General features: G+C 45.4%; 1 protein-coding gene across 1 annotated transcript in view; it reads right to left on the reverse strand.

Moving 5' to 3' along the window:
* LOC128297931 (mucin-5AC) overlaps positions 1-25,234 on the reverse strand; it is a 41,647-nt gene that overhangs the window by 11,817 nt on the left and 4,596 nt on the right. The window contains exon 2 of the mRNA XM_053033647.1: positions 8,138-8,367. Within this exon, the coding sequence (XP_052889607.1) occupies positions 8,138-8,367 (230 nt within the window). The remainder of the gene's footprint in view (positions 1-8,137; positions 8,368-25,234) is intronic.

A 25,234-nucleotide genomic window follows, 5' to 3' on the forward strand; every position in this document is an offset into this window, starting at 1 on the left:
CCGATTCCTTCGTATTGACGTAGATACTCAAGGAGTTCTGGACGCGGTCTGTGTCTGATTTGGACCATCCATCTCGAAACGTACCAAACGGTGTACTTTTGCAGCATGTTAACCCTTTTGTCAACGGTTAACCGTGTCCTGGGGTGTCTGTAAATTCTTGAGCACACAAGTCACGCTGACGTGACGTACGAAAAACACTAAACGGCGTAAAGTGCGTCTGGTCGAAGATTGCGGTCGAAGATCGATCCTATTTCAGATCGTTTGCTCTAGCGTTCATCGGAAGCGCACCGTACCGGACCGGATTGGACCGTCAAAAGCTCGCTGTCCTTGAAATGGCCATCGACAAACGTAGCCAACTGCCGGGGTTGGGTACCTCCGCTCGGTGAATGTCGCGTTGACTCGCTTGCTCGTTTAAGCGGCACCCTGTACTGCATTGCCGTACGGAAAGGGTGGAGATCGGCACGACACACCCCACACGAAAGCACAACTGTACGATCGCACCGTTCGAAGCAAAATCTGTCGGCTGGAGCCGGACGTTGGGACAACAAGTTGTCGGCATCCAAAACCCACATGCACTACGGTTGTTGTGGCAGTAGCGACCACTGCCCTCACATCCGCCTCGGAATGATTTTAATCGATCGAAGTTCAGGCAGGCTGCCGGTAACTGCCGGTGTGCGGTGTGCGGTAGGGCAGGGCAAACCCTGGCAATACAAAGCGGTTGCGTACTTCTGGGGCATGAAATATGTTTCACCGACACCTATGCTGCGGAGCGGTGTCGGTGTGGTTTGTTGTTGGGCCTCAAGGACGCAAAGCCCCGATTGCAGTTCAGTTAGTGAACCCGCAACACCCGCAAGAAGTGCCCAGGTTTCTCAGCATCGTTCGTTAATGGGAGGCGTTTTTTTATCCTCTCTTCTCATTGTCATCACATTGTCGTCCACCATAAAGCGGCTCCAAATTGCGCACCAGTTTTATGGCGATATATATATTTTTGTTTGTGTGTGAGCGATTTTGCTTGATTGTTTGGTCGTCTAAAAGGCAGGAAAAGACGGAATTATGTTTCCCGTTTTATTTTTTTGCCACCGTCACTGGACCAGGGACAAACAGTTTATCATCGTACACTTGAGTAGTGTCCGAAGAGCTTTAATAAATACGAATAAAATAAAGGCGAAAAAGAGCACAAGACTTTAATTGAAAAATTCAATTGCAGCAGGGTGCCGATTAAATTGGTTCGTTACATTAGCATGCCAATCTCGGCAGGGGTTTACACGGCATACACGGCATTTATTCAGGTCAAGCAAGGTACAGCAACAGGTCTGATAATGTAATTTATCTCAAATAGTTTTCATTCCTTGTTAATGTATTTTATTAAGTAGAACAATTCCGAACCATTACTTGCTATATTACAAAAAATTGAAACCGGTGTCCAATTCAAGGATTAAAGTTGGCTGATCTTTAAAACGGTTTCTTCTGTATTTCATTCTCGATCCATCAAATCAACCGGTTTTGAAGCTTTAGATCTGTTTCCAAAGACAAGAAATGAACCACAAATAAGGATCGCCTAATAGACGACAAACCCCGCAGGAAGTCGCTAATCTACCAGGGTTTTTTTTTCGTTGGCAGATTGATAGGTTTTGTTTCCTAAACGCTTTGGTTAGTTGGCAGATTGCGTCCAAAAGGTCCATTAAAGCCGGTCGGTGTGTTGCTAAATGACAACAGCTTCCAGCTCCGTTCGGTGATTCGCATTCCTACCGAACGGCGTACCCAACCCCAAAAAAGGCTCTAAGACGGCTGGAACATTCCGGCCGTGCCCGTGCTAGCCAATCGACCAAGATCCAAGTCCCCTTCCCAAGTTCTCGCCGACTAGTGACGGTGCTGTTGGGGGGTACCTAATTGTACTACCCAACCAGCGAGAGAGGCTTGGTCCCCGCGACTTGGCGCAAGCGTTTCCACTCGAATTTCATAATCTAGATCGCATTCCTGCATTCGGATGCCGTGCGAGCGGGTGCGAGAACAAGCGAAACTACAGAGCAAACCAAGGCAAGAATCTGGGGCCCGCTTGGGTGGGTGCAACACCGTACACTTCATTACTGGAGGGTGAGCGGCACCCAGCACTTGATCGATTCGACTGCACGGGGTTGCGCCTGTCGCTTGTCGGAAATGGCACGATCTTGTTTGGTAAGTAATAAATTAATCTCGGCACCGTGGCACGAAGCGTGCGAGTGAGAGCTGCCGCTCACGAACTAGAGGCGTAGACGTACAGAAAAACGGTTGTTTTTTTTGTTCCTTCTTTACCCTAACTCCACCTCATGCTCAACATCGAACATATTCTTTCACCAGCGGCGTACGATTTGTTCTGCTTTTTATGCAAATCATGTCCAACAATCATCTGATCGAGCGGATCGGTTGTATGAAATCGATCCGAAACCGGGGAGGGTAATATTTCAATCAGAGGAAGAATGTTTTCACCATCAAAGCCCGTCATCGGGGCCCAGGGCCGTAAATTGCGTTGTCGATGGCGTTCTTTATTCATTTCAACCGCACCTCACGCGAAAGGGTCAAGTCCATTCGGGACAAAATGCAAAAAAAGGGCACGATCAACAATAGGTGTGAAATTCTGACCATAGGTTGATACGGTTGATTGAAGACTGCATGTTTGGACCACACTGTAGACAAAAAAAAAATGTGCAAAACCTTGAAAGCACACTTCAAGGTTCGTAAAGATTTTTGAGCAATCGAGCAGAGAGGCATCTAGCGAAAAAAAAATTCGAGAAACATCTCAGTTTATCAAACATCCATTAAGTATAAAATCATCATCATGGAAGGAACTCTGGAATTTAATTTCCTCAAAATTTTGAAACTCCTAGAACGAGATTTATATTATTATATAATATTATTGCTTTATATTATTGAGTGTTATTTCTAGACCATCAAAGATCTTTCATTGGGATTTTAGAACAATATACTCCCAAAAGACACATGAAAGAAGCACGATCGAGAAGTTACTTTTGCTGTGTGCTCTCCAGTAATTCATTTTAAAGTCGCGAGTTTACGATTCAGTATTTCAATGCATCTGTTGACTCTTGTGTTTACACTGATATGATAATCTTAGGCAATTTACTTTTACTTTGCAACTTCGCGAAGTGTTCGAATTTGTGCAAATGCAACATTTTCGATATTAATATAAATTCCACCGAACACGCTGCGCTGATTAATAGCTTAAATCACAATGCTCCGTTTATCAACCTTCTCTTATCATTATTCAACATTCGAATTTTCCGTACCAAAGATCATCAGCAAGCGGCTTAAAATACGCAACACTTCGGTTGAGCTTATGGTAAATTTTAGAAACGTAGTCTAACACCTCAGCTAACCAGCAGCATCACAAATGAAATCACTGGCATGTGTTTTTGCGCGTTGTCGGATGGTGTATAGCGGCATCAGCCAGCAGGTGCAATTTCACCATCTCAATCCATATCGCACGTGAGCGTGAAACTGCGGCTGCTAATGGCACTGGCCGGAAAAACGGCCCAGCATCGACGGGTGAAGCATTAGAAATTGCAACCTGCAGATGCCCATCAATCAAGGACTGCCACACCATGCCGCGAAACACAGCGGGCAGCCCTGGAATGGCAGGAAATAATGATACAAAGAGCCGTAGCCATGCCAAGCCAAGCTGTGCGAGAGAGTGAAACGATACGCGACTTCACCGATCAGCAGCAGCACCAGCATTCGATCAAGCATCAATTACGCGGGCGAAGAAAGTTCATTGAATCGTACGAACGAAATGGCACTACATTTTTCCCTTCACGCGGTCGGTTGCAGCTTCCCGCCTCAAATCAAATGCACATTTCACATTTGCCTGGCCCCCCGTCCAATCCCCAATGCCGGCATTCCACCGTGCATTAGAAGCGAAAATGAAGCATACCGTGAAACGGACGTGTTGTAGCTTTGCTGGTTATTTTTTTTTCCTTGGCCGCACTAGAAAAAGTTCGCCCGATCGGCATACATTGGAGATAATTGAGCCCACGGTCATACCAGCGAGATCCGGTGCATAGAAGCGTAAAAAAGTAAACAGCCCACCAGTTCCTTATCGCGTGCGCGGAAGATGCAGTAACAAAAAGCTTTGCTTAGCCATAGCTAAACAGAGGCACGCTTTAGTCTTCCGGCGCAGCAGCAGCGAAACAGTGACGACTGTATAGCGGTGCATTCGATGTAGAAAGGTAAGCAAGCCATTGGCGCCAGAAACACCGGGAAAGACTCGGTGCGCTTTCTGCTTTCGGTGCCGGTGGAAAATTGGCCTCCAACGCTTCACTGTCCGACCACGGGGTGGCAAATTTCCATTTCGAAAGGAACTACGAGGCGGGAGTGTGAAACGAAATGAAACTCTAAACACATTTCCATACGAACCATTTTTTTTTGTGTTTGCGACCACAGTGGCAAAATTTGTTTGCAAACGCACTGGACTGTATGGGGGGAGGTACGGAAAAAAGGTTTCTCACTTTTCACACAAGAAATAAAAAATTATCTTCACGCTTGCAAAATATTAAAAGGATAAAAAAAGGTGGTGGAATAGACCACCATAAATAACTGGTCTTGGAAAGTTCGCTAAACAACAAACTTTGAATCAACGCAGTTGTGTTGTTATAACGAAACTACTTTCCGTAGGATAAGTCAAGAACTTTGCCAAGGAATGCCTCGTTAGCAAACAATAACCCAATCACATCCGAACCTCGGCAAAACAAATATCACTTGCAAATGCGACTCAACGCCGCTAGAGCCCAATCGACCGAAACCGACTTAATTACCTTGCCAGCAGGCCAAGAACCTCTTTGTCTTAGGATTCGTTCGAGTGGTTTGGATTTAACCACCAAACACAATTAACTGTTGGGCAAGCTAAATTAGCATAAACTGTTCTTGAAGCCCGAACGTAACTGCCTAAATCCTCAAAACCCTCAACCGAACTGAAGAACTCGTCAAGAACATTTGCTATTAGAACCTTTCAAGGATGGGGATGGCTGAGGAGCTATCTTGATGATCTGATCCATAGATAACGGTATTCGTTGTAAGGAATGTTGTGGTTTATTGTTAACGAACGTCACACCGGTAACGACCGTTAGAGCGACCCTATCGCTTCCCGATCGTCTACGGTAATCTAATGCTTATGGACGCTCACAAATCGTAAACAACTCACGCGGGCCATGATGACTTGCATCTGTTCCATGCGGTCCTCACACAGTCCAAGATTTCACTTTCATTTTCATAGAGTAATGGGAGGGCACGAACTTACCGTCACATATAGCACCCAACAATTAGGAAAGGAAATATGTTGGAATAGATAGTTAAGAGTTAGGACGTAACTATTCCGACGTCACGGCTTTGGTGACGTTGGACTAAAATGTCTCCTTCGGCAGAAGTAGAAGAGACGGCATTGAAGAAACCTCAGACAACGATTTGGGCAAGGTGTTTTTTGCACATCGACAAAAGCGAGAGACCTAACTTAGGAAGGACCTAACCTATTCAGCTTCCAAAGTGGAAATCGCCAGCAGCAATAGGAAGACCACAAAAACCACACCCTTCAGCCGGTGGTGGGCATCGCGAAGGTCACAAACCACCGGTCAACCATTAGGAACGTAACATCTCTTTGTCGTTACTCTGTAGAAAAAAGCTTCCCAGTAATGAAGGTCGCTTTGAGTGTAATGATAAATCGTCGTCATATTGTGCTGGTAGACGAATGTATCGGATGCTTCAGCATCGTCATCATCATCACCTTCACCACCACCATCATCATCATCAGCATCTTCTTCATCGTAAATAGCAAAGTTTGCTACCACAGCCACATCAACCGCATGCCGCCACAAAGGCTCATCTTCGGCGCTGCTGTACGGCAAAAGTTCAATGGCCACTCGCATCGGCAATTTTCCTATTCATCGACCTCGCGATGCCCCCTGCACCTTCGGCATTATCATGTGGTAGAGAATGCACTCTAGCGCCTATTCAATACGATGCGCTATTGAAGCAATAGAAGATGAAAACATGGCGACGCTCATAGCTGACAGGTGCGAACAATAGTGATTCCACAGCAAAAGGTATATAAATGATTGCAAATTACAAAATTGAACATAAGCCTGATTTATTATCAGATTCTGATTAAGATTATCAGATACCTTGATTTGATGGTGCGCTTTAATAAAAATCCATTACAGCCTAAACGAAAGCGCATTTTGATATAATTTATGTTGTACGGGATTAGTAGCAGCTTTAAATTCGAAAGCTCAATGCTTATCTGATCGATTCAAGATGATGACCCAGTCGGAAAGTGATGCAGTAGCTGTCAATCAACGGTTCCATCAGCATGGTCATAACACCCCCAAAAACACACACGCGTGGACTGCATTATGTTTGAGTGAGTATCACTCTTCACAAACGATATCTTCGTCTGATGGTCTCAACATAAGTTTGTCCATAAGAAAAAAAAAGTTAGAAACAGAATCGACAGCAACTTCATGCCATCATTCCTCTGGAAGCTCTAATGGAGATTCATCGAGAAGTATCTTTCCATCATCCGTTCCGATGGGTACTTTTGGATGCGTACTAGCCAAAAACACGCCCCATGCGGACGGACGCACGAAAGCGAAATCGGCAAAAAGCTGCCAACGATAAGACCACAGCTCTGCCCTCAAAAGCTCGCGAAGCATCGACTCGCGCAAACGATGTCGATGACCGACCTTTGCAATTGTTCTCCTTTTTGCGATGCTTTGTTTTGGTGCGGGGGTTTGCTGGTGGTACTAAAATTAACCTCGAAGCTCGCGGCTAATGCCACGGTGTGGTCACCGATGACATTTGACAAATTAACGAACCGAATTTTGGTGTATCATTAGCAAATCGTTAGGGATATTTTATGTCCCTACGAATATGCGGCACTCCGGATGATCGAAGATCGTGTTTTCCTGGGAATAAGGCTTAAGAAGAGAGCTGGTGATAATTTTACAACCACCGGTTGACATTTCGAGAACTAATACGAACTAAGTCTGATCTCAATTATAATGTGATTTTCCAACATCCTTCTGAATCATTTACTTTGTGTTCCTTGCCGGTTCCCGTTCTATGTAATTTAGTTTTGGAAATTAAATTTATAACGACTATGGAGATAAAACGAAATCTAGAAGCCATAAATTATCCTTCTTGGGGAGTTCTTTACAGAATCAATCGTAAGATGTTATGTGCAATGCGACGAGAAGCAAATTAATTGAAAAAATGACTCACGTTCATTTCTTGCTGCGGCGTTTAAGTCTTTCTGTTCCCACAGCTCAATAGAACGAAATGTCTCCCGACCAAGGTGAATGGTATCACACCAAAAATGGTAAGAGGTTAATGTCAAGCTTGTGGCTCATATTTTTTCTTATTTCTGCTTAAATCTGTAAGATTAAACTATGAACAGTACGAATTACAACAGAAATAAATCTGAATCTGAATAAATCTGTGAGGCCCTGGATCCATCGCGCAGCAATACAATCTGTCAGCTGATGTCCAATACACGCCTTTTTTCCTTCTCTCAACGGCCAATAATATTAACCGAAAGATTATGACACCCTGCACGGGCCAATTCAACGGTGCACAGACCGGTGATAAAATGCTTGAGTGCACCCTTACAGTACCAGCAACACTCGGCGTTTTGCAACAGTAAAACGGACCGTTGCAAGTTCATTGCATTTACTCCACCGGGGCCCCCGTATTAGGAAATGTATGACAAGGTCGTCATCTTTCTTTCACTTTTCGTCGCGCAAACTCTGAACTGCGTAAAGCTTCGAGCGGAGCTACTTTTCCTTTAAATTGTGCGCGCGTGTGTGTGTCGTAACGGATATAAAAGTAATGGAAATGTTAAAAATAAAAAAACACTACTTTTACAGCTATGAAGCTACTAAAGCAACAACTATGAACACTACAGTGACGGGCAAGTCTGACTACTTCACACAAGCGATACTCCCGGAGGTTCGGTAGTGAAACCACTCCGAAACCCTACCGAGCACTGAAGTACGCACTACAGTATTTGGGATGGATTGATCGTACTGAAAATATGACGACCTCAACGACCTCAAGGTCACGCGTGAGGAGCCGGAAAAATGGAGGCGGCACTTACCGTGTAGGTGAACTGATAGTAGGACGGTGTTATGCCGCGCGTACCAGCCGCTCCATCGTTCGCACCGTTGCCCCGGTCCACGTTGTTGCTGTTGACGAACAGTGTCTGTTCCTGGTACGAGTCCGGTGGTGGCTGCTGGCGCTGCAATGCCGACGGGAAGAAACCGTTCCGTGGGTTCTCGAACGATGGTACAAACCGGCCCTGCGATTGTGCGAAGTAGAAGTTGTTGTCTGCAGCGAAGAGAAAAAACACGAAAACATACAGCTTGTTAGCTTTGAAGGTTCGCTTCGTTGGGGGTTTATTAATTTAAAACACACTCCACGTGAACGTTTGATTTACGCACTTTGTGTGCTTTTGTTTGCCTATTTCTTTCTTTTCGTTTTCAATTTCTCTTGGTAATGTCGGTTTTATAGCTCATCATAACTTTTGTTAGACACAAGACTTAGGTTTACCGACGGCCGACCTATTGAGATACCGGTGCCGCAATGAGCGCAATAAACATTTCCCAGTTTTATTACTTTATGCAACAGTGCCGGACGGTGTACGCACCAGCGTGGTTTGTGGTGTTATGTACAGACACTACGCATAGTGGTAAGTAGTTACGCACAGTTTTTTGTAGTAAACTGCAAAAATCAATCGAATACAGTTAGAGGAGTAGTGTTATAAATCAGTTTAGTAGCAGTTTTATTTCATATTTTCGATTATAAAGTACTTATAATAATTTGTACAATTAAGGTAAAATATTAAGTGAAATAACAAAAAGTATCAAAATAACTTAAAAATGCATAAAGAGCAATGCAATAGTAATAAAAGATAAATAGAGAGTCAAAATCTATCGCCTTTCTGTGTAACACTTCAAGCTAGTAGTAATAAATGAGCAAAAAGCCGTTTGTCATAATGAATACAGCACAGCAATTATCACAAAAGCAACGAAATATGCTCATGCTCAACACTCGACAAAACAACAACATCCCATTGGGAAACTCGTTTTCCCATCAATTCACCATCCCACTTTTAACGCCTCGATTCGACGCGGGGCTCCCCCCAAAAACAACACTCGCCCATTTTCAGCCCAACATCACAACTTCGTAAGATCGGCTCTCGTTAGTGCAGGTTGTAGATATAGGATACGGTTCCGTGGTTCAATGTCAGCGTGTACTATTTGTCCGTCCAAAGCCCAAACGCTTGCCGGCGGAGGCTTACCCAGGCCTTTTTTATGTTTTGTTTCTGTGGGGTGAAGTGGCCAACAATATTCCCAAAGTGCACCCGAGGAAAAAACAATGATGCCAGCAGCACCCGCTGGAAAGGTGACGGCACCAAATTTGGCAATTTGCGGTGGGTTTTGCATGCGCCACCACCATCGATGAGATGAGCCCTGATGAGGGTGTTCACGTAAAAAAAAAAAAGATTAAAACTCTTGCAGCGTGAGAGTTGAGGTTGGGTTTTTTTAGTGAAAGAATAGCATAAAGGAAAGATGCGTTGCTGCAATGCAATATTCATCGAAAACACCGTCAAGAAGCGTGAACTTAACGATGCCCTTTGGCAAGAAATAAATAAATAAAATGAAAGAAGTACAGTGTAAGGCTTGGAGTAAAGAATTTGAAGGATTAATGGTGATATATTTGCAAAAGCACTCTCTACTCTCACAGTGTTCTTACGCTATTTAATTGCCCATTTTTAGCAATCTACAATTTTTCAATCAATCGTCCGTCATTCAAGAAATTCCACAACACAAACAGAGCATTTTACACTCGATTGTCGTGCTCTGCATAAAGTCCAATTCGAAATGTTTCCCGCTTTAACAAACGCAATAATCACAAATAAAACCCAAGCACCCCGCGCGCCGGGTCAGGTGTTCACCTGGTGCTCTGCTATTCACAACTTAATGGTGCTTTTATTCACGTACACTGCCGGTGCCCTAACCGTAGAGAAACGATAATTCGCACCAAGCGACGAACCTCAATCCCGTTCCTTTTCTGGCGTAATATTTTTCCCTGTTTTTTTTTTTGCGTTACTTCTTCGCTCTCTTCCCACCATACGGCCATGTTGCAACCATTCCCATGTTTCGTATGCAACCGAAGTAGAGTGCACATTCCACGAACTTTGGGACACCTTTGCGCGCACGGAATCACCCCGGAGGGAAGGGATTAGGACGCAAAAAAAGAGGTGCAAACCAATGTCTAACCTCCCCTCTGCAAGATACCTCAGCTTGTTAGCTGAACGGATCGGAAAAATGGCGACAACCGGGTGTATGTGTATCAAAACGCCTTCACTGTCTTGTCGTTTCGGAAAAATCGCTACAAACGGCCGCCCGCTTTCATTGCAGTTCTTCTAGACACCACCCAGCAGCATACGCCATCCGTTGCGTGGGGATCGAAGCCTGTCACTTGGGCAAAAATTGAATTCCTACAATGTGAAATTGACTCGCACATAAATATTCCGCTTCCGCTATGTTTCGCTTTTTTTTGCCTGTCAACGAAGGTTCTGCATGAGGAAAATTAATTATCCATTCATGTTTCCAAGCCGCCATTCAACGCGAAGTTCTTAACCCGGGTCTGGGTAAGATCACAGACACGATCAGTTATTCTAAGCGTGCCGCGACATTCCTGGAAAAGCAAAGTGTCTACCCTCGCTCGCTTAACATGCCCCGGTGGGTCACGTTCGATCTTATAATGCAAAAGTTCATTCACACTTCACACTCCACCAGCGGGAGTGAAAAACGAACGAAAAATAAACAGAAACTCCCCTTGCATTCGACACACTTGTAAAGCTCGGCACGCTGAAGATGAAATTCCGGTCGTCACCTTCCCGGTCAAAAAATATTGGGAAGAGTACTGGACCCCACAGAACTTCCCCCGGGAATATTCGTCTTCTTGTTCGCCAATGCTCAAGTTGTTAGCTTACGAAAAAGCTACAAATTTCCCATGACTCATCTCGCTTCTCAATCGGGAGCAGCCACTTCTCGGCGGTTCTGTTGCTGCTTGAAGCTGTCATCTGCACAAAGGCGTCCGCGCACGATGGTGCACGATGGCCGCAATGCGTGCGTACGTTCTCGGTGAGAAGACATAAAAATAAAACCCCCGTCAGGTACGGTTTGGCCCGCTGTAGTTTCGCTTCTGGGCGATCGTTTACATGATGATTAAGGTCGGGGCTCACGCATTCTTTGGCACACGATCGCAAGCGCCCGTACCTCCTTGATCGTTGGAGTGTCCGTGGGCGAGCTTGGAGAACGCATATCCCGGATGTGCTCACGGTGGGAGATGCTATATGTCGTCTTGCCAAGTACCTTGACCTTAATCTTGGACGAAAATAAAGGAACCCATTCCCTTCAGAAGTCGGGCCGTTCTCGTGGAATGGAGTGTGCAAATGGAATAAATTACATTTTTATCTCAAGTTATTTTTCGTTTGTTTCGAGAACGGTTCCGTGCGGGAAGCTTTAAACGATCTCGTACTGCACGCGGTAGAAGATGGAGTTCTAGAATGATGGGCAATTTGATGAATGGTTGAATTAAATGTGGGATGGTCATTTTTTTTATTATTCGCTTGCTGTTTGGAATATTGGAAGCTGTACACTCAAAGGTGCTACCATAGCTCACAAAGAAGCATCTCTTCACGGCACCAACTAATCCTTTGAGCGCATTAAGTCCAGCACTTCGGCAAATTGCCACCGGGCCGACCAAGGACCAACCCTTCGTTCTTAATAAACTGCACATTAGCAGCCAAATAACGTCAATCGACCGAAACTGTCAAGTACGAATCAATTTCCCCTTTTCAAGCTCGAATCATTTGCGCCCATCCGAAGCCTATTGTTTCGTGCCGCAACCTTGCACGCGTTGAAGGAGATTTGGTTTCGGATGAAAATTACCGGTAGCAATGTTTCACCTTCCATGGACAGAAAAATCTTACCCCGGTTGGGCCCCCCGGGGGCAGCAGGAAGCGGCATCGATCGACAACGGCTAAACCTTCGATCGTGAAACGCACGCCGAAAGCAGATGCGCTCGGTGCGGAATCTACAAAACGCCGGACCAGTTCCGGTAGCAATTATATGCCGGAATAATTGCTAACCCGTTGAGAAAATGTTGTGGTGAAAATTCAATTTTCAAGCAGAAAACCATCGGCACCACAACCATTCGGCAATGGAGCGTGCGGTGCGATTGAATTTGGGCGCAGATAAAGGTTACAACCGAATGCCGTGCGAACGGCGTCATGTAATCGATTTGGTGGAAGCACGATGCCGACGTTGGTCAAGTTGGTGGCCATTTGGATGAGTATTACCTTGACAGTGGAATGGTTCCTATTGGCATTACGAACGCGCGAAGGTTTAGAGAAAGAGATGCTTGAGATAAGTAGAGTGAGTGAGTTGAGTCGTTGGATGTGTTCATTTTACACAGGGTGATTTAAAAGAAAAAGCTGAGAGGCCATTCGCTCATGATTCTGAAGATGTCCAGGTGCACTCTACATCCACTGGTGGTTTCCTTTCTCGGTACGCTTTTGGTCAAGGTTACGGTACACAAATGCCATCAAATCTTCATCCAATAAAGTGCTGCAGCTTGTATTCCATTAAGCTACACATTGTTAAGAGCCGAATGCACGATCAGCTTGCAACGCGTACAAGGAGAAGGTTAATTTTTCTTAGCTTGATAAGCGATTCGTTGTACCGATGAACCAGATGTCATAAATCTACATGCACCAGAGCCTGCTTGTACTCGTCTAATCTGCTATTAATTCTGCCATTGAAGCCATCTTCCATGTTGTTTTTTTTTCATATTCTCTCCACAGTACGATCATAACCATAACCGATTACATGATCATGGTATGAGTGGGTGTAGCTCGATGTAGCAGGCTCCGGCAGGACACACCCCGAGCAAGACACACTCCTGGATGCATCGAATTCCACCGGCACAAAGACGAGCCATCCGTTTTTCATCCGGACAGTAAAACGCCACCCGCAGTAAGCCTGCTAGTTTATCATAAATAATGCCAATAATAATAAATAAGCTTACTACTTTGCATGGAACAGCGCGATTCGAGTGCTCCGCCGTATGCATTCCGCTGGCGTTGGTGATTGAGGCCAGCGCAGCATGGTAACACGCCAGGCTCGTGTCGATCGGGAGACGGGATCGAGACAAAAAGAGACCGTAAATCGCCACGGGACATCGACATTGAACCTCTTACGGCCAGCTCTGATGCAATTATCAGTCCCTTCAAAGTGGACTGTCCTCAACCTTCCAGCACACCGGGCGATATGTTCGGCCGGGTATATACGAGCCCAGGATCGAAGATCAATCGGAACTGTAATTTGTCATTTTCTTTGCACCCTTCCGTTGACTTTCATTTTCATCCCCTGAATGTTGCTACTTGATAGAAAAATAAGCCTCCTCCAGCAAAGCAACCATTGAAAATGCAATTTAATGTTGATTTTATTGTCCATCCACACGCCACATTCCACACGATGCATTTGCCGTCGATCGTCTCTCGGTTTGATAAACAATAACAGTACACAGAGGAGAAAAATAAAATAAATACTTTCCTCTTACGTGATGCTTTTCCTATCTTCACGCCATTTTCTTTCACTTTCTTCCTTTACTTATTGCTGACTATTTTCACCCGACCGATCCGTCCGGACTTAAAGCGTGCGTTTTCGATTATCAAAATTTTCCGTTCCGTTTTCCTTCACCCATCTTACGTTCATTGGTCTTTTATTGTTTAGTTTGTGTAGTGTGTAGTGTGTGTTTTTTTATTTTGCTTCAATTGTTTTTGCAATCATCACTGAAGATCGCACAGGAAGTTCGACCACCAAATTCGACTTGCTTGATCAACAGATTTTCCTTATTTTCCCATTGTCCCACACTGGTGGCCGCACAATCGATCGCAAATGATTGGCTTTATTAGCCCCCCGAAAACCCACCCTTCTCGTAATGCGGCAAACTGTTTTTCCAAACACTTTTCCGTCGCCGTTCGGTTCCATTACCACATCCGTGTGGTTCGATTTTTGTCGAACACCGCACACCGCATGACAGCGTATTATGAAACGGTTACGAAAGCACCTGGCTGGGACCCATCCCTAAAGGGGGCCCACGCACGCGGTGGTCAAAAAACGACCACAAGGGAGTGGGGGGGGTTTACTTTCTAAATTAGCCACCCCGTAGAAGGATGATGGTCCCGATGTGACGCTTTATTTTCTTTCGGCCGCTTCTGCTCGATTTTATTGATCAACCAAATTATGGACGGCTGTGGCGGCTGGTGAAGAAAGCGCCCAAGCCCAAGTATGAAAGCGTTTCGCCACCCACTAACTTCTAGCGAGCGAATGCCAATTCGAACGTATATTCGCCTCCCAAGGGTGTAGCAGTAAAAACAACAACAAGGACAAAAAAGCAACCAAATTGAGCTATGGGCACGTACAGTTTTGGTGTGGAATTTGGATTTGCCATTTTGGTGAAGGCCAAAAGCTAGCCAAATTGGTTTGCGGGTGGCCACCCCCTGCAAGACGACCGTAACCGTCGCTAGAGCTACACACGCGGCTAATTAATGCCCGCTCGGCGTTGTGCAATCGTGGCCGATTCGCCGGGTACAACCGGTGCCGACCCTCCGCCTGGGAATGGGCACATTTTTAACAACAATAAGCCAAAAACCATACCAACGAGCCGGCCCGACCATAGACACCGGTGCGACGACAAGTGCACCTGCTGTCAAGCTTGCCTTCCTTGCTTGCGAGTGAGTTACCTTTGGGAAATTACATAAAATGCACATGGACCCCCTGCGAAAAACTGCGACGGAAAGGAGTGACGGGGAAGGAAAAGTCGCACACACCGTAAAAAGACACCCGGTAAGATAAATGTGCGAAAATGTGTCCACCGTGCTTCACTGGGCAGCAGAAGAAAAAAGGCACAAACAAAATTTCCCAAAAGACAAAATCTTAAAACTTTGGGGCGTGAAATGGTTCCCAATTTTAAGCACCCCGAATGTTTCCTTTTGCATACATTCGTTTCATCTGTTTTTCGACGTGGTGGCCCTTTCTAACACACCCCTCACATTAAAGTACACAGAGAGAGAGAGAGAGAGAGAGAGAGAGAGAGAGAGAGAGAGAGGAAGCCGAAAAAAAGTGAATAAACAGCATGAGAAAATGGATAAATTGTGCACTGCGCGCTCAGCTGCACCGGGTCGGAAAATGGGTACCATTTTCACGCCGCACCTTCCATCCCTTCCCCCGGCATCAGTTCTACCCCCCGCAGAGAGGTTAGCATGGCTAAACGATTTAGATTTGGTTTTTCGCCTGCTAGCCCCATTGTGCATTGTGAATTGTGTCCAGCCCTTGCTCTTTCGCTGCACCGCGAACAGCGGCGGGTGCTCGAATTTCTATAAGTTGCTTCGTTCGTTCGTTGCACATTAACCTTATGGGTTTTTGCTTTCGTTCCAACAGCCACTGCTAAAATGCTTCGAATCTTGTACGAAACCGTGTTAAAAGACTGCATTGGAACGGCAACGGATACAGACAAAACAAAAGCTTTAGTGGAATAGGGTGAAACAAGTAATACTACGATGTGTCCAGTTCAACTTCCAAGCTCCACAGTCCTTCACGCTAAGCATTTGCGTTCGCAACGCATTTGGTTCCGAGTGCAAACTGCACGAGAGAACGCAAGGTGCAGTCCGTTGCACTAGGTTTTTGGTGAAGGCCAACAGATGGGGACATTGTAATCGACACCTGCTTCAATTTCATTTGGTTCAGCAAACTTGTTCTAGGATTGCAACCTCGAAGGTATCGGAAGCATGTAAGAGCAGGAATTTATCGTTCGTTAATTATGGTAGAGATTGCTAACAATATTAGCTTTTTGTAATGCTGGTCTTTGTTTTCCTAGCGACTCCGGTTTACACACGACAGAACCGGTCCAAAATCTCATCCGGACCAATTGGACTTAATTCCAGTTTAGAGTAAATAAAGCCAAAGAATGCCAGAAATGGATGGCCTACACTTCTTGAGATTATTGTGCAGTTGAAGAAGAATTCCAATTGGCTTGTTGCAATACTGTTTACTCTTTTTAAAGACTCTTAAAACCCGAATATCAGAGGAATTCTTAGATTTTAATAAAAGCGAGACTTCATAAGCTAAAAAGAGAATAACAACTGCCTGGATAATTATTGAAAACTTCCCAAAATAGGCAGTTACATCTATCAATAGACACATTAATCCCACATGAGTATTTCTTCTCAATGAAGCAGTAAAGACTCCATGTGTAGACTAATCATTGAAATTCCAATTTCTGTGATTCACACTTATAGCGAATTATGCAACCAAAGGTTTTGCATAAATTACTGCAACTGCAGTTGCAGATGCACCTGAGCACTAGTCATAGTAACCTTCACCTCATAATCCTTCACGCTTGTCAACAGTGTCACACAACCGGATGCATTTGAACTTGATAGTCCCGGCCGCTTCTTCGGCGTGAAACATTGTATGACAAATTGTTACCATCAAATGATTCATCACGCCTAATGTTCGATCGATGGTTCTACAAAACTTCCCAAACAAGGCACTGCATCTGGAAAGCCGAACGAGGAACCAACGCGTGAACAAGAAATCATTACTCATGCCACTGTCGTCGGCACTCCTGCGTATAGCGGGTGGCAATCGAAGATCACCGTTCTCACACAAACGACACGGATGCAACACTGCGCATCAAACAATTTTAAACATTTGACCATTTTTGGAGCTCCGGAACACTCCCAGAAATGGCTAGTGAAGAATGAGCCTTTAGATTTTATCGCACAGCTGCGCCTGGAAGCAGCAAACTCCCAAACACTTCAATGCTTCATCCGAACGCAACATTCGACCTTTTCACACTGTTTGCACACTACGCACGCATTTGTTTCGTGATTGAAACCTGCACGCAAAAACAGCATCCGCAATTGCGCCACTTCTTGAAACGTTGAAAACTTCCCAAAATAGACAAAAAGAAAAACAGATACACAACCTTCGCATCGGAACGGAAAAGGGTAGAACATTTTTCCCAACCCCCGAAGCAGACCTCCGGGAGAACAATTCGCACCAAATCTGCACTAAACGACGCCACATCAAAATGCCCCCCACACAGACACAAACTCTCGCATACTGAGATGCCTCGTTAAAGCTTATTATAAATGAGCCCGTGAATGGTGAGAGAGTTGCAGCGTTTTTCGTGGGTTGGATCGTGCCTATCCAATGGCGATCAACCACGCCACCACGCGGCAACAAAAGACGCAGCCTCCGGCGGAAGTAGTGGCCCGATGACGAAATGCTGACGGTCGGCGGATTTACTACGTCGTGATTTCGCGGCTTTTGGGCCAACCGTTTGGCACCTGAGATTTTCATTGCGTTTCGGCAAATGGCATCATTGTGGCGATGATGGATGGATGCTGTCTGCAAGATCGCAGGCTGGCGACGTTTTGCGATGGTCAAGGGAACGATTTTTTTTTTGAATGATCAGGAGAATTTGCCCAAAAACCTCAAGCAATTGGAGAACAAATCTCTACTATAATGCACCTCCATCGCGCTTGTGACGAAGATTGATTACACCAAGCCGAAACAACAGGGGTGATACGCACCGGGATCAATATTCCGGGACCTGTTACGAAAGTAAATTTCTCCAACAACACTCCCTTACGATGGCGCGGAATGAAGTTTTGGAGCGAAAGAAAACAATGTGTCCGAATGTGTCCACCAGCGTGGACTCTCTGTCCATCTCACTGTGTGTGTTTTTTTGTTATAATCTTCCCTCCGGCTGTGTGATATTTCAAAAACCCAGGAAAACGGCGACATCCATCCATCCAGCGAAGAAGGTGCGCCAATGTTGCATATTCATACACCCGGGCTGGGAATAAAAACGAGTCACTTCCGTCTTTGGCGGACGTTCCATCCCGAAACAAAAAAAAAACCTGCGCCTATTATCAAACCGGTTCGCATAGGTCAAAGCGTGGAGAGGAAGCAACAGCCTGCTGCGGGTAAAATGGGGGTTTTCGGCTGGAATTTCACTCTCCATCGCTAAGCGAAACCGTTGATTAAAGATCGTTATCGTGCGGCGGTACTTTTGACTTAAATTAAACGATTGCCACGCCTTCAGGACAACATCAAAGACGCTTAAAACGACGTCCCAAAGTAGAACTGCAAATAGCCATCTCGGGAAAAATGGTAATTCCAAACATCTGTAAACATCCGTCACTTAGCTCCAACGCAGCACCGCGTCTCCGGAGCATCAAGTTGCAAGATCACCACAGCGTTTCAAACTTCCGGACAACAGGCGACGACATGCTAATGATGATACGGTAAAAATGTCATTCGTCTCACCGTCTAGCCCACCCGGCTAGACACACGCGCGCACCGTACAGGTAGATCCGCTCTCATCGATTATGCACAATCGCTTACGCAACGAGCGACGACGATCATCGCTGCTGCATAATGAATTGTGACAGCAGAGGAAAGTGAACCCGCCTGTGTACACCCCGGAGGCTGCAGAAGCTGTGCGTGTCAACTGTGTTGAACAAACTTTCGCTTTCCACGCGAAAACTAGGGCCAGCTTGAGTGACCTTTTTTTTTTTGGCGAGCTTTGGACACTTCAAGATCATCACAGCGAGTGGTCGTGATCATGTCAGGAGGCTAAAGTGCGTACGGTAGATATTGGAGGTGGGTAATTCATCTTGCGGTTGAAGCTGACCACGGCCTCTCAAGTGTCATTTGGATTGCTCACGGTTTGGACGTTTAGAAAGCTTCCACAAAATTAACGACTCCCAAAAGGATGGATAGACACAGGTGACATAAGAATCGTCCGGGTGTGTTTTTTTTTCCTGCTGGTGAAAAGTCAAATAAACAAACTCCCGGCCCCTCCATAGTCCCGTGGATCTTCATGCCCTCGGACGGCGTGACTGAAAGCGCAAAGCTTTAGTGTCGATTGTTTAGATAAACCAGCGTTGCCTGCACACTCATCGGCGATGCCCGCCGGCGATGATGATCTTCCTTAATTGGGTAAATATGGAATGCATAATTAAACGCTCGCGTACGCTTAATGCGGGTGTCCGGTAGCGGAGAATCGACTTTTTTTTTCTTTACACCAAAGGCCATTTTAATGTCCCATTTTTGGGACACCGCAATGAAGAAGGTTATTATTTTAATACACTCATTGTTAAATTTGTCCGTGGGGAGTTGTGGTGGGGTGTCGTCGATGCATTGCATGCACTTGGACCTGTCCGGGTGGTCTTGACGTGGTTTTCATTCATTTATCATCAAGCTAAGCACGGACCGTAGTGTATTGTCATGATTTCTTGAGAGAGTGGGGTTAATGAATTGGAGAGAATAATAACCGTTTCCCCGTTTACAAATGGTGTTAGAGTAATGATCAATGAATTTCTCTACTTGGACGCGATCAGACCCGGTACGATCGATCGATGATGACAGTTGATTCCAAAGGCCGATGACGTCTAATTACTTGCGAGTTGTCTCACAAACACATTCTTCCCGAACCGGATATGGTTCGTACCGGTCCGGATCAAACCGCACCTGACGACACAAACATGTAAAAGATCAAGCAAATTCCACGCTGACGAGCCTTCCGAGACTTCATCATTTCATATTTACATATTTACACATTCCATTCGCTCGTCACCGTGGCGTCGGATGTGCTTACATGGTTGAGCTTGTATTATGTTTCTCCAACCATTACAGACAAGAGACAATGTAAGCTTTGGAATGCAAGCGTCTTCTCCCGTGGGGTAAACCATCTTTTGAGAAGGAAACACGTGTCTGCGCCGTGCAAACTCTGAATGAGCCAATGCGATGGAAAAGATACCTTCGGAAAATATATTCATGAAAGAGGCTTCACAATTAATTCTTTTACATTAATCTTCCATTCGATACACTAACCCTCACAACTGCACCGCCCCCATTAACTGCGACGATGCGTAGCCCGCTAGCACCGAGGTTTAACCGATTGCGAAACCGGGCACCGGGTGTGACATACCCCGAAATTTCACAATTATTGCACGATTTTTAAATGGCTTCATGAAATTTCAACCACACGCCGTAACGCGCAAGATTTGCCGCCATTTCAAAAGACTTCAACGCCCGACCAGAAGAGATTACTCTCGTAAAACGCACGGTTTCGTTACGATTTCTTTCTTTTCCAGCTGGTCGGTGTGTAACAAAAGGCTAGGCCCGCTCATTTCAGCGACTGCTAAATCCATAAAGAAGCATTTTTAAACGCCCCCTAATTTGTACCACACACTTTCCGAGTATGCCCTTGTCTCGCAAATGTAACCAATATTTTTCTACGCATCCGTCACCGTTTAATTTAATTTATTAGACCCAATTTTCCATTTCACTGCCCAGGGGGCTGTATCGTAAACGAAAACCAATTCGTCACCAGGGCTCCGATCGTAACCCCGCGTCCAAGGGCCATCGGGCAGACGCATTCACACATTGCGCCATTTAAATGGCTACATTTGAATGATCGTTTCACCTTCGCGTGTGCGTGATGCGCGATTACATCGATAAGATTTTATTTCATCCTACCCACCGTGCGCTATGATACCGTTCCAACGAGCCACAACCACACTGATTAAACTGAACCGATCCGACAAATTTCCCAATTGTCCCTTTCAATTCTGCGTGCTGAATTGATTTCACTTTACGCTGGAATCAGGCCGGTTTCTTCCTTAATTTCACAGCATTTGTCTCCATCGTCCGGCATACGGGCGGGGAGAAAAGAAAACGAAACCGAACCAGCTGCCCAATCATAATGGGCAATAATTGAATCGACTTCAATTTCACCGGAAAATCACCCCAAAATGGTACCCTCGCGCGCCCTCGTGGTGGTTGCGGTGCTGCGATTAATTCCGCCGATAGAAAATCGACAATTACGTTTGGAGTTAAAAGTGAAATTGTAATTTCACCCACCGCGTTTGGGGTGGTTTTCCCGCGGTACTGAGCTCGCGTACCATGGGGAAAGTGCCTCCATTGATTGGCCGATGTCGCCCGAAACGTCCCGTACCGTATCATTGCTCAATTTTGCGGTGAACTTTCCACCCTCGTCCGCATGGCTTGTCGCGAAAGTGCACAACCTCCGCTGATGGTTCGGTCATGCACTGGAGGATCATTCATTGGCTTACGATCAATTACAGTACACTAATTAGTGGGGTTACAACTCACCCCGGTTGGATGGGGGTTTTGGATTCATATCGAGTTGTAGGAGGATGAAAAGGACAATAGATAGTTTCCCCTTCGGTATGGAACTCGTCTGCTATCGATAAGCATTATTCTACATATATGGACATATTCTCCTCTCTGTCCTATAGAGGAAAAATTAATTAACCAAATATTTTTATGTAACAAACAATTAAAAACTACTTAATTTTGCGCACGTCATCATGTTTGCACACGCCAAAAATAATTCTCATTATCAGCTTGAATAATGATAAGCCCTTGCATGACTTATACACCTGCACTGGGCGGCTGTATGCATTAGAAATGGAAATTTTAATTTATGCTACTGTAAATCTGCCAGTAGAAAGCAATAAACAAACGATAAAATAATTCCCTTTCAGTAAATAAGATGACGGAATTCGCACACATACATCTTCCACCCTCGCTAATGCAGCTTTTCGCTGCACCTTCGCGTAGGTGCTTTACCGAAAACCTTCATTTCGCCTTTCCATTACAACGGTGGCCCACACCGTGTGTTGTCTAATATTAATTTTCCATTGCTTTTCAGTGCGTGCCGCCATTTACACGCTCCATTTACGTCACAATGTGTGACGTGCGGATGGTTGTGCGCTAGTGAAAATTAGCAAACTGTGCAGCGGGGAAAGCTGCAGTGCTCAGATGATGTACTGCAGGTCTGTTTGAGTGTGTGTTTAAGCGGTTCCAAAAATGCACAGATTTGCCCCATTTTTGCTCTTCTCTTAAGTCACCATTGCGTCACGCTTTTGTCTCGAAGCGAAGGGTTATTTGAATTGCTCCAATGCAGCTTCTCCGTCCACCCAAAAACGCGTGGAGTGAGATGGATCGTTGCATCCATTCGTGACTAATCGTGGACGCTTTATCTTCGTCATCAATGTCCTTGGCCGTTGCTGGAATCCGAACACACTGCGGGTCTGCGTAACCCGTTGATTGACCCGATGGTAGTTATCCTTGAGGATCGTCCTTCATACAAGGAGGCGTCTCGGTGCTCAGCGCAAAATGCTACAAATTTCACCTGTAATCATATCGATTTCCCACTCCCCAGCTCCAGGGCTATGGTGTTGTGCCATTGAAAAGGATGATAACCCCTCCGTTGCCGGTAATGAAGCTTACGCATGAAAACGATGACGAAACGAGGAAGGAAATGAAATGAAGTCACACTGAAAAGCTTATGACGTGTGAGCCGGACATCGTGAAGGTTGAGCGAAAGCTAAACGATGGTTCACGGTCAAGGCATAACAAGACCAGTGACGTATGAGAAAAAAGTACGTAGCGAGGGTGACATTTAGTGGTGATGCACATTTTAAGATCTAAAATGGTTTCTATTTCAAGGATGGTGCATCACGCTTGTGTGATTCACACTAGATTGATGTTGGAAAAGTCCAATTCAGATTTATGAATCTTTAAACTGGATGGTTTTTAATTTCTGTTATAAAGATTTAGGTATTTTTGAGGAAACGTGTACAAGGTACATGCAGATCAGAAGAACCGTAACTTTCCGAAGATTCTTAGATCTCTCACTGGAACACTTTAAGAATTTTTAAAGCTAAATGTAACTAAATAATTATGTTGTGTGATCATTACGCAAATGATCAGCAGCAAATCACGCGCACCAAACATTACGCAACCGATAAATGTATCCATCCCAGGCAACAACGGCTGTTTTGCTACAATTTTAATTGACTTGGCGTGCAGTATCGCAACCGCAACGCCACAACCTTACACGTACTAGCAGCTTCCTTATCTGCATGCGTCAACTCTTCGACTTGCGCGTGCTGATCGCTCAATCAACCCAATACCAATACCCTTTCAACCGATCTTTCCAACCAAGAACGACCCACCAATTCTTCCTGACCTTTCCGTACGCGAGCGATCACCGTCATCACCACCACCACCGCTTCCCAACCTCCGGTTCACTGGGTTTGCATCCAAACCAACCACTTTAAGGCTGAAGGCTTTTGCGAGCCGTTCAGTTTCAACAACACCGCCACCGGAATGTCGAAGCTATGAAGGGTTTGTGTGTTTTTTTTTATTCGATCGTTGCTTCTCTTTGCGCCTAATGCGGTACTCCCTCTCCTTCTCTTCACATCGCACGTACCAACCGCACCGTTAATGAGTGTGCCGAAATGTCAAAGTAAATGTCACGCTTCATAGGCGCGGACGTTGCGATTTAAGGTTGGCGGTGGTGGAAAATCAAACGAAATCATAACATCATCACCCAACGCCGACGGGTACCATCGCTGAAAGGAGTGGTGCATTTTATATCGGCCTTTTATATGGCCGTATCGTCTCCGGTCCGTACCGGTTGCGGATCGAACGCGGAATTAAAAACAAAACCGAAAGGTGGTAATCACACATTTCACACCCGGGGGTATTTAGAAACTTCTCGGTTCAATGATCAGTAGGTAGATCACTTGAACGATCGATCAACGGGCAAAATTGAATCAGAAATCGGGTTTGAATCGAGACATGTTTGCAAAACAAAATAAAAAAAATGGCTGCCTCACAAATTTGCCATCTGGTCAACTGGTAGGATCGCGTGTGTTATCTGGGTTTGTTATGCTAATCACATCGTCCACATCCACGCAAAAGCGGACCACGGAACCAGTTTTGATGGTGAGCTCAAATCTTTGAAGGTAAACTTGTCGCTGCCTAAAAGGTAGCCAGGAATTTGGACGATTATACAATCGCTCTTGTTTTTGCGATATTTTTGTGTCAACTTTTCTTTCTCTCCCAAGCTCCGTAACCACCCCCTACCCCCACATATGTGAGACCTGTTGTATGCCGATAAATATGCAGCACCATATTCGCCACCTGAGGCGAACTCTTCATCACCCAACTATTATTTCACAATGGCCCATTGTTTGACATTTCATTTAAACATAATTAATTTGCGATATTCTATCCCACCTGTTCCTCTAATAATGTTTAAGCTCTTTTTTATAGTACCGCACCAGCCTGAATGTAATTCGCATGTTAATATTCTTCAAACAGCAAACACACCACCATCCTTTATGCTTTAATCTCACGCTCATAAAACGCTCATAAATTGGCCGTAAATTTGATCCTCGGTAATTCTATATCCCCCCTCGAGCTATCGTAGTTAGGCTGTGCAGAATTTCTATTCAAACATCCTTTGGAGCTCGGACCAGACACACACACAGCAACACAATTCAAACCACAGGCGGAATCGCAGTGTCACATGAAGCCAACCCATTTCGCCACCAGCGCTCTGACATTATCCAGTCCGGTTGCTTCGGTTCGAGGGTTTCTGCCACCAGACGGCCGGTACGGTAGCCAAAGATGGTGTGCGTATCGGTGGGCAGGTTCCTGTGCAGAACTTGCCACAGCTCACCCCTGTTTGCAGGCGGATAAGAGAGTGAAACCCCGCGTGCAAACACACAACAAAAACTGGTCCGATCTGAAAGCGAATCTGCAGACTGTGGTGGCAACTTTTGCAACTCACCGCGTATGACTTGCGTAGAGATACCAGCCGGTGGCAATCTATCAGTAGAATGCAGGCTGGGGCGAACAACGACCAACAGAAAAAAACGCACGCAAACGTCAACGTCGATCTAGTTCGAAGTTGGTCGTGAAGGAGGAAAATATACCTACACCGAATATATGTAACAAGCGGCAAGCAATAACGAACAACCACAACAAAATAAACCTCCCCACAAGACACAAAAAAAAACACGTTCTCCCATGTGGAAGACCTTGAGCGAACGTGGTGGCAGAATTGAAAGCAAATCTGGTGCCGTCTCGCTTCTGTCACTGGTGCTGGTGCGCACCATGTAGGTGGGGAAGGTTCGTCGCTTGCAGTTGAAGTCTTTCGTACCAGCGGAGTCAGCCGGCTATCGGTCCAGCCGGGTTGGTTTTGCGATCTCTTGCATTGA

The sequence above is a fragment of the Anopheles moucheti genome, chromosome 2 (genome assembly GCF_943734755.1).
Source record: "Anopheles moucheti chromosome 2, idAnoMoucSN_F20_07, whole genome shotgun sequence".
In the NCBI taxonomy this organism is placed as follows: domain Eukaryota; kingdom Metazoa; phylum Arthropoda; class Insecta; order Diptera; family Culicidae; genus Anopheles; species Anopheles moucheti.